Source organism: Pogona vitticeps, chromosome 1, assembly GCF_051106095.1.
Source record: "Pogona vitticeps strain Pit_001003342236 chromosome 1, PviZW2.1, whole genome shotgun sequence".
NCBI classification, from domain to species: Eukaryota; Metazoa; Chordata; class Lepidosauria; order Squamata; family Agamidae; genus Pogona; species Pogona vitticeps.
Genome location: NC_135783.1, coordinates 199,209,675 through 199,220,395, shown reverse-complemented (window position 1 = coordinate 199,220,395; position 10,721 = coordinate 199,209,675). Strand labels below are relative to the sequence as shown.

General features: G+C 41.8%; 1 protein-coding gene across 1 annotated transcript in view; it reads right to left on the bottom strand.

Annotated features, from left to right (window-relative positions):
* Positions 1 to 360: 360 nt before the first annotated feature.
* The window catches only part of NFE2L2 (NFE2 like bZIP transcription factor 2), a 30,822-nt gene continuing 20,461 nt past the window's right edge, over positions 361 to 10,721 (bottom strand). Inside the window, exons 2-5 of the mRNA XM_020806253.3 lie at positions 5,862 to 6,134; positions 5,648 to 5,752; positions 4,785 to 4,982; positions 361 to 2,266 (exon numbers count right to left, since the gene is read on the bottom strand). Of these exons, the coding sequence (XP_020661912.3) occupies positions 1,061 to 2,266; positions 4,785 to 4,982; positions 5,648 to 5,752; positions 5,862 to 6,134 (1,782 nt within the window). The 3' untranslated portion in view covers positions 361 to 1,060. The remainder of the gene's footprint in view (positions 2,267 to 4,784; positions 4,983 to 5,647; positions 5,753 to 5,861; positions 6,135 to 10,721) is intronic.

The following is a 10,721-nucleotide window of genomic DNA, read 5'->3' as shown; positions in this document are numbered from 1 at the left end:
CCTAGGAATTCCTCATTTAGCTGCTAACTCTGGATTCTCTGGCTCAGTTCACTGTGGAGCAAATACTGAAAGCCATACAGCTGAAAAAGTTGCTTTCAATACTGAAGCATTGTATGTCATCAAGTCCATTCTGACTTAGGGTGCCCTAGAAGGGCTTTGAAGGTATGTGATATTTTTAAAGAGTGGTTTTACCATTGCCTTTCTATGGCTGAGTGGGGCTTTGAATCCACATTTCCAAAGTCTTCATTCAACACTATCCATGACAACATACTGGCTTGCAAAATAGATTGCCAGAAAATACCAACCTTTGTTCCCTGCTATTGAGTAAGTGTAGTGCTTGTTGTTACAACCAATGTAAGATTCTTGGTTAAGAGTATACACACTTTATTGGAAAAGTATAAAATTAGCATTACTTAGTGCATACACTAGTATGCAAAAGTTTCAACTTCAAGGATACAATCCAGCCAAAGTTACACTTTGAGCTCCACCAATTTCAGCAAGCAAGAGTTAATTAAGTGCACATTAAAGTCTCATTGAAAGCATAAGCATTCAATGTGCTTGACTTTGGCTAGAATGCACTCTAGCAATAGTACTTTATTATGTGTGTTTACACATTTCAAGCTCTTGCAGTAAAGCAAAGTACAGTAAGTAAAAAATTTGTATGAAACTGCAAATATTCAGTTTATAAAATGATGTACCCACAGAGGGGATTAAGATTGGTTTTGTAAGTACATAGGATTACCAGTCTTAAATCACACTTGGTATACATTTGAGTAAAACAAACTATAGGAATAGAATATAAATAAGAAATCTTGAAATATTTACACTAGAACAGAAACTAGTTGCTGCTGGTCTAAAAAAAGGAGGAACTAGTGTCTTGCAGAAGCATTACCCATAGTGCATACATTTGTTTTAACGCTAATGATTCGAAGCGTGTTCATATACCTAACTCTAGAGTAAAGTCACTTGAAGATAGGACAAATTCTGCATCATGGGAAGCCCCTCGAGTAGAAAATACATGAATAAAAATATTAGTTGAGAACATTCACTTCCTCGATCCTCAGAATTTAGTCCCCAGCTTTTTGCTTTTCGGAACAAGAAATATGCTGCCATCTCTCGTTTGCTGCAATGAATAATCATTCAGGGAGTAAGGCTTGCCATCTTCATCTCGCAGCATGCTGAAGACCTCAAGGTAGAGGGTGCCCAGCTGCTTTTTCAGTAGGCGCAGGCTTTGATCATTCTCTGCTTTCTCTTTCAGCAGCTTCTCTCTCTCATCTTTAAGGTAACCCAAGTCATGCTCCAGCTCTGTTATGTTTTCCAGTTTCCTCTTCCGGCAGTTTTGAGCAGCCACCTTGTTCTTGCCTCTCCTTCGAATGTCACGAATTAGATTCAGCTGGGCCTCGGTGAACTGCTCCTTGGACATCATTTCATTGAAGTCGTCAACAGGGAGGTTGATGATCTTTTCGACAGGGAAAGGAATGTGCAGAGCTTTTGCTCTAAGCTCATCTCTGGTGAGATGAGCTTCGTCAGGACTGGAGGGTTTGTCTTTTGTAAATGGAGCTGCAATATGGCCAGGGCTGGCGGGCAATTCTCTCTTGGGTGTACTTTTTCCTGAAACGGGGTTGGGGGTGCTTTTACTTAGGGGTGGAGAGACAGGAGGATGCAACTGGAGTGAATGCATTTTAGCATTACTCTGCTCCTCATTTCTGGGGATGGTATCCATTTCTTCCATTTCAGAATCACTGTATCCAAAGCTTGCATCTCTACAGAGGGAAGACGACTCAACAGAATGAGCTGGAGATGAGGTACCGGGACTGGCGTTCAATGAAATGCCAGAGTCGGAATCGTTACGCTCTGGGGTGTTTCCCAAAAAGTCACAGTTAAAAGCTTTACACTGATCAAAATCGGAGAGGTCAATAGGTTCATTTAAAAAGCCAGCAACTGCCTGATCCACAAAATTGGGTGGTGGTGGTGGGCTAGATATGTTGCCGTTCATCTTAACATCAATAAATGCTGGATAGAAATCTTCACAAAACTCAGTGCTTCTGGATAATGCGTTACTCGGGCTTAAATCTTCTGGTAACAACATGCTGGAATAGGAAGCCTCCAAAGGGTTCAGAAACTCTGGACTGCAGTTAGCAATTTCCTTCTCCCCAGAGGGTAATGGATTGTAGAAAGCAAAGCTGACAGCCGCCTCTGGCACCGGGTTTGCTTCACATGTGTTTGAGGTTACTTCAGTCAGGTTATCATTTTGAATGTTAAGACACTATAAAGAAACATTAGAAAGATTTTCAGCAATCGCAGACAAATGATTACAGCATAAAGTCTGCACTGTGTTTATTGACAAGAGTCATTTATTTCCTACCTTTCTTCCCTGTGGGATCCCAGGCACCTTACAATACATGTTTTTAAAATAAGTTAGCCTCAAACAATACACTACCTTGTTAAAGGCTGAGATCCTGTTGTGCAGTGGGAATGGCAGCCTTGGCAAAAGAAGACTGGCCCTGATTCGAAAGCCTCCTTTCGCGATTTCGGGGCGTCCGCAGCTCGCACACAATGGATGAAGTTGAGTATATCCCAAAATCGCAAAGGGAGCCTGTCAGTCTGTCACTGTCAGTGACATCACGCCTGTTGCATGGGTGGACCCACCCAACGGGATTTCAGCCATTATGCTATAAACTATTGAAATAAAATGGTTACATAGTTAATGCATTTTTAAAGTAATTCAAATTAATTTAAACAGACTAAAAGTTACATACCAACAAGAGCAGATACCATCTGTCATTAAAAAGTCCTAATGGGTAGAAGGCCTGTTTAAATAAAAGGGTCTTTGCCTGCTGAGAGAGCCAGGCAGGCAAGGGTCGTCTGTTTGTTTCTCGCATTACAACTGCAAAGTTCAGCAGGAATTCCCTCCACCAGTATTCTGATAGTTTTAGCCAAAAGAATTCAAGTTCTCAGAGGAGTTTCAGGATCCTTTCCTGGTCCTTGACAAGGCTCTCTCTGCAGACAGCTATTCAAGTATGGACACAGGTGCAGCTTTCGAAGTTCCATGGGACCAGCAAAGCATTGGGGACAGTGGTAACTGTTTGAGAGGGCACCCCCCCTTACTTAACCTAATGAAGAAAGACTACTATCCCCTAATGCTTGGCTATTCCCACGGAACTCAGAAATCTCCATCAATGTCCTTCTCCATGTTTTCAAGAGCTCCTTTCATAGGGCCAGCCTAGCCTCCACCATACACCTTAATCATCTCCAGTCTGTTCAGCTCATGCCTCTTTAGTACTCTGGAGGTAGTAGCACCTCTGTCTGGCCCTGTGCATGCTGACACCGGCTTAGCTGTTGTCTTTTTTAGTCTTGCTCCTTTATATTCTGTGGGAGCCAGCAGACTTTGCCAGAAGCTGGAGAAACAAGCATGTGGGCAGCTGCAGGGGGGCTTTCCCCTCTGAATCCATCTATGCAGAGAATATGAATAGAAAGGAAGGGCATCTGGGATCTTGGAAATTTTAATTACTGTATTATTGTTTTAATCTGTTTCACTGAAGTTCCCCAAATCACCAGATTGCACAACTTAGTTAAAAATAAACATTTAGGGTTTAATAAGCTGGAAACAGTTTGAGGCAATTTTGGTGTAAAAGAAAAATTCATAGACCTTTGGTGAGATTGATATCAGTGAGTCCTACAAAGTTGAGTTGCTTGGCCAATCCCCGATATGTCTTCCCCCAAGGAAGCCTTTGTTTGCATTTTCCCTAAGCATAACCAGCAGTATTTTGCCTTTGGGAAAGTTGTATCTTTCCCCACCTACTAGACTCATTACTGCTAGAGACCTGTGGTGTATGACTTTTCATCATTCGTGGAAATGGAAGGTAATGGCTGTTTCTCCTCTAAACTTAGTAAGGGAAATGTAGACGGTAGGTCTTACCGTATTTTTCTGTCTATAAGACTCCCCCGTGTATGAGACACACACACACACACACACACACACACACGTTTCCAACCCAAAATTACAAAAACGTAACTTTGAGTATTCAGCCTCTGGGCTCAGAATGCTTGGACATTAGGAGTCCCTGTTGCATCTGAGTCTACAGGCTCCACCTCCAACAGGGTGTGTTCCAATTGGCTTGTACAGCATTAGCTGACATCAGTTGCATAAGGCTTGTGATTGTAGGAACCTGTCTCCTGACTGTAGGCAGCCTGTTTGCAGAGGCAAGGTATGTGCCCTTTTGTTCTCGCCTCTGCTTACTTCTGTGTATAAAATGACCTTCAATTTTTAGTCTAAAGATTTTAGACAAACATATCATCTTATACATGAAAAAAATACGGTGACTTGTTCTACTTGGGAAAACCTGTAAAAATAACAAGACACACTAACAGAGCGATCCTTCTCAGAAAGTAAGCTCCACTGAGCTCCAAACCTCTGAATCCTTGAGTTGGGATATGCATTCTCAGGCTGCAGCCCTAAGCGCATTTGGAAGGAAAGCCCACTGAATTGGAACGACCATGTTGATGACTCAGCTGAAAGCAGAATTTCCTACAGGGACCACTACATATCAACATATTATAATAGTACAGCTCAGTGTGTAAATGTCTCAGAGATCTTTGATCATTTTTTTAAAAGCTTGTCAGCTTGAACCTCATACTACATTTACAAGATTGTTCTGTGGACAGTACTTGTTGCAATTATCTGAATAAATATAAAAATATTGCCTAAGGTTCCCCCCTTTTAATATGTATTTGTCTAAGATACTTGCATATTGTATATTCAAGCATCGACTGCAACTCTTTACCTGCAACTCTGGAATAGAAAACAGTTCTTCCCATACTTGTTCTATGTCTTGTGCACTCTCAGGAGGAGTCACCATAAATTCTGGAATGTCAGGTGGGAGGACAGATGAATTGAGGGACTGCATCTGATTGGAATCCAGGAAGACTTGGTTGCTATCAATTTCCGAAGGTGCCACTTGTTGAAATTCAGCTGTGGAGTTCTGGGATATGGCGATAAAGGTCTTTGTCAGTTATGCCTGAAACCTCCTGGGGTTTTTTTTTTGAGAAAGAATCAGCAGCCTCAAATGGCATAGTTCACATAATATTCAGGACATTCAAGTATTGAGAAGAATATCGTAAAGAAAGACAGAGGAAAGGCATTTATTTCTGTATTTTTTACAGCTCAGAGAGACTACATTAAATGTCTTGTACACTTCTCCCATGAATTGCATGGATCTGAGGAGCATGGTTTTGGATATGCATGGATTTTTTCCCCAATCAATCAACTATGTAATATCTGATAAATACTGTGCTGTTCTTCATCTCCATGAAGTAGCCTGAGAAAGGAGGGTCTGGGGCTTACCCAGGGTCTTTTTGGCAGTGCGCCCCCCCCCCCAGTCTGATGGTGGCAGCCTGACCAACCCCTTTCCTGTCAGGGCGGCTCCACAGGGCAGCTGGGGAGGGTGCTGGGGCATGCCAGGAGACTGACTGGAGGGGAGGCGTGTGTCTGTGAATCAACTGTGTATGCGTTGTACAGTACAGTAGTTACATTCTGGGGGTATAAGAGTTGTGCATTTATTTTGAACTGCACAGGGGGGCTGGCAACCCTAACCCTAGCACTGTTGAAGGGAGAAGTGGATGGGTAAAGGTAGCTATAAAGGTTTACCTCATGGTCATCTGCAAATGAGAATGTATATGCCAAAACCTGCATGCAGTCCTCAAACATGTCATCAAAGAGGTTGTCTTCATCTTGTTTGGAAATGTGCACTTTCTGTACATGAAGAGTAAAAGGAGAATGGTTGTTTTAACAAATACAAACGTCAGGAAAAGAACAGTGAGGTAAATATAAATCAGCAGAAAGAAAGCTGGCACGTATTTACCTGTGAATAATTATTATTGGCTAGGCCAGTGTTCAGGGACTCGGTGGCTTGAGCAGGCTGAATCGGAACAAATTCACCTGTCTCTTCGTCTAGCTGTAACTGAGCTAGGAAGGCCTTTTCTTGCTCTTTTTGAAGCTGTTCTTGTCTCTCTGTTTCAAGTTTTTTCTGTTTCTCAAGCTCATATTCCTTCTTTCTTTGGCTAAAATCAAAAACTTCACGCCTGACTCCAAGATCAATATCTTGTCTCCACAGAATGTCAATCAGGTTCATATCCTGTGCGAGAGAAAAAAAGAGTGAAGGTTCAGTATTTCTTACTACGTTTTTTCAGTCTAAATTATGTAGCTTTATTTTAAGCGACATCGGACAATTGCAAAAAATATACAGTGGTGCCCCGCTTAACGGGTGCCCCATTTAACAACGAATCCGCATAGCGATTAAGTTTTTGCGATCGCTTTTGCGATCACATTGCGATGATTTAGTTAGGAAAAAATCGCTTTGCGATGATCGGTTAGCTGTTTCGCTTACCGATTTTCGCACAGTGATGTTTTCCTAACAGCTGATCGGCGGTTCCAAAATGGCCACCGGGAAAAAAATGGCTGGCCGCTTTGTTTTCGCGCCGATTCCTCACTTACCGGGCAGCAAAAATGGCGGCTGTATGGAGGATTTTCACATAACTGTGAGTTTTTTGCCCATAGGAACACATTAAACGGGTTTTAATGCATTCCTATGGGCTTTTTTATTCCACATAGTGACGAATCCACATAGCGACAATTTTTCCGGAATGGATTATTGTCGCTATGCGGGGCACCACTGTATTGTAGAAGTACCAAATTCTAGAATGTAATGAATTACAGTGGTGCCTCACATTATGATGTTAATTTGTTCCAGCGAAATCGCTGTAGAACGAAAACATCATAAAGCGATTTTTAAAAGCCCATAGAAACGCATTAAAACCCAATTAATGCATTCCTATTGGCTTGAAACTTATCGTCCAGCGAAGATCCTCCATAGCGCGGCCATTTTCGCTGCCTGTGCAGCGAGGAATCCGTCCCAGAAAACAGTGGGCGGCCATTTTTTTTTACACGCGGCCATTTTGAAACCGCCAATCAGCTGTGCAAAAATCTTTATTTTGCGATAATCGGTTAGCGAAGCAGGTAACCGATCATCGCAAAGTGAAAAAAACCCATAGGAAACATCATTTTGCGATCGCAAAAAACTTCCTTCGTTATGCGATTTCATCGTTAAATGAAGTGCTCGTCTTGCGAGGCACCACTGTATTCACTGGCATTACATGACCCATTCCTCATCATACCAGTGCCCTAACTCAGGGGTCCCCGACCCCCAGTCCGCAGCCTGGTGCTTGTCTGTGGCCTTGGCAGGACCAGGCCGTGGAGACAGAGCTCCCGTCCCATGGGTGGATATTAGTCAGTGGGCCCAGGCAGCTGATCACATTTTGTCATGGCTACTTGAAAAGGAAGAGATTTTGCAAAATAGAAACAAGCTTAGCAGTAGATCCATCTGTTAGTCAACTGAGGACAAATATATAAGTTTGGTCCAGAGACCTTCAAAAGCCAACTGTGTTGTGCTCAGGAAGAGGTTGCCAGATGCTACCCACAGACTCCAGCATGCATGGGGGCAGCGCTATAAACCTCCCAGGTGCAATGCATCTTGGGGAAACTTGCTTCGTATTGCGAAAAAAAAATTCATAAACCGAGGCATTATTTTCAATGGATTTTCATTGAATGGGATATGAGCCAAAATCACGAGTTTTCCTTTCCCTGACACCTCCCTTTGGGAATGTTTCTCCTCAGCGGTGGCTGTCCTGCCAGATTCCCTGGCTCTCCACCGCCCACTGACTTCCATTTCCCCCACTGATCTGCTGGTCACTCCTCCAGGCTCTGGAGGGTGGGACGCCACAGGCATACTCCCCTATTGCTGCAAACAGAGCTACAAATAGCCAGGCACAGCCACAATGCCAACGGCCCATGTGGCTGCAAGTAGAGACATCTGCAGGGTGGTGGGTGATGTGCCCACTCCCTACGATAGCTTGTGCTAGGGAGTGAGTTCCATGGATCTTAACGGAACAGGCTCATTTGTGAATGAAAGTGAGTAAGATCAGCGTGCATAGACTGCTAAAACAACACCCGACAGATTCCAAGAAATGTATCACTGGCATGCTCTAATTAGCTCCAGTGTACAGTTTTTAAAATGCAATTACAGAATCCCATTATAAGTGAAAGATTGTCCGAAATGTGTTTAGTAAAGTAAGGCTACAATTGAAAGCTCTTCTTAAATTCTAGCTGTTCATTCTGAATTATATTTGCACCCAAGAAAATCAGCTGTGCATCTGTGAAAGCTCATGCTATAATAAATCTACTAGTCTTAAAGGTATCTCAAAATAACCCTTCTTTTTTGCTACAACGGACTAACTAATGAACTATTCTACAGAATTAAAAAGAAAGGTATTTTTGATACCAGAAATTCATGCCAATTCTTCATGTATAAAAATCATCTGCTAAGAATTCGCCATGACCAGCTCATTGCTAGTCTTTAATATAGAAGCATTATTTTCAAAAACTGGTTGCTTAACACTCTGCTTGTTGAATAAATCTGGGCTGTTTCAGATACACAGTTCTTAGTGCTATCAATCAAAAGTCATTGTGCAACTATTCATCTCATAGATTTATTTCTGATAAGAAAAAAAAATCACAAAAGAATCCATGTGAAAAGGCAGGAAGATTGCAACCTGCACACCACACCACCTACATCTCTAATGCTCTGTGAAACAGTTAAGATGATTGTACAATAAAAGCCTCCTCAGGGGAAAGAAAATGAAAGTTTGGTCACTATTCTGCAACATTCTAGTTATTTTTAATAATGGTATTTGCCAGCTATGGTTTTAAAAATGGTCTAATACACAAGGACAACTTTTTACAGTTTGTGTGTGTCCTAGAGAACACATTGAAAAATAATTTGGAAGATGAAAGAGCAGTTTTGCAAGGTTAGGATAAATTAAAATTGATGCTTATCATAAAATTATCTTATGCATTCTTATGGAATCCTGTCACGCATGCATGAAATGAGCAAGATCAAGGCATCATAAAAATATTGTGATACAGTATACTGTTCTCTAGATAGTAACAACTGCACTTTCAAAACATCATAGCATCAGACTTGAATGTTAGTTTAAATAGTCATTTAAACAGTATTTTTTTTTTCATTTTAAAATTAATATCTCCTAGATTCTGTTACTTCAAACAGAAAAGGTCACCAAACCTTTATTTATTGCTTCCCGTGTTAGAACTTGAACAGGTAGTTATATTTTTGTTTAGACTGAGTTGCTATGTTCAGTTTTCAGATGAAACAGTCTGCAGACTAATTTAGAGAATTTAGGGTTTGTTTGTTTTTTAATTTATATTATATTATATACTATATGCTATCACATATTAAATACATTGAATGGCTCAAATTTGTTGACTTTTGTCATTCACACACAAATGCTGATAATCCAAGATTAATTTTGTGAATGTTCCCAAACAATTACTGTATGTAATTTCTCCCACATTTCAGTTATTTATGGGTGAATGATAAGAATCACAGTTCTGAGTTGCATAATAACTCTTTTGGATCACTAAAAAATTACAAACAAGAATTACATTTGGCATTCACCGGTGTTTCAACAGTACTGGATATTCATCAAAAACATCTGGATTAGGATTGTCAGCCTTCACATGAAAAGATTAAGTGAAGATCACTTTCTTGCTTACACCCAAGTGGTAGAGATTGCCAGTAGGATCAGTTGAAAGGGAGGGAAGAATTGTTGCAGAACACATAGCTAAATCATGCAACTCTCTCCCACCATCTGAATCCAGTCTCTGCCTTTTGAAGACAGTAGGACTCCTGTTCACAGTTGTTTCTGGCCCACCAAAGCATTCGTGTTGGCAGAACAAAAGGAGAGGCCGTCTTCCCCAATTCCCTGATTTTTGTGTAGTCCTCTATTCCTCTTCCCCATAATCATCTCTGATAGGTAAGGGACCCTCCATAACAGAGGCTTCAATTGCAGCTGTTGCAGAAGTGGGGAACTTGCAAGCGTCACTCCATGTGCCCTCCCCTCAGGCTGGCCAAAATATCCTGAGTCAAATTCCATTCAGCAAATGCTCCCCCAGGTGCAAGGCATTTGGTTCTCTCCGATATAAACGGCCACAAAAGCAGAGGAGGGAAAAAGCCTTCTAGTTGCAATTCCATATGAAGTGCCTGTAAGTGGCAGAGTTCAAAGGAACTTCCCCCACCATTTCTGTATCTTATCTTGCAGGCACTAAATAAACAAACAGGCCTGCCAATGGAGTGGGGGAGGAGGTAGTGGGAAAGTTGTTTTAAAAAAAGAAGTGATTTGGGGAAGGAGAGGCTTTGCAGAGAGCTGTGAGTGCTGGTGCTGCTTGTGTGTGTGTGTGTGTGTGTGTGTGTGTGTGTGTGTGTGTGTGTGTGTGTGTGTGTGTGCGTGCGCGCATGCATGCTTGAGTTCCTTGTCCTCCCTTAAAAGGCAAGGGGAAAGAGGCTTTGTCAAGCACCACTTTGTGTGCATGCATTTGCTTGGTCTTTTCATAGAAATGTTCTTCAGAAATGTAGTAGTTTGACAGTAAAGCAAACACACAGTGGTTTGCCTGAACATCAAGCCCCCAGACACCACCTACAGACACGTCTCCCCCGCCTGCCCAGTTTTTACAGGAACATAGCTAGCTACATGGAGGAACAAACCTGTTTGAATAGTTCTGGCTAGAAAAAAAAAAGCAGAAACCCTCCCGCAGCAAAAAAAAAAAGCTGATTTGGGGAGCAAAAAGGGCTGGACCAATTCGATGTGGT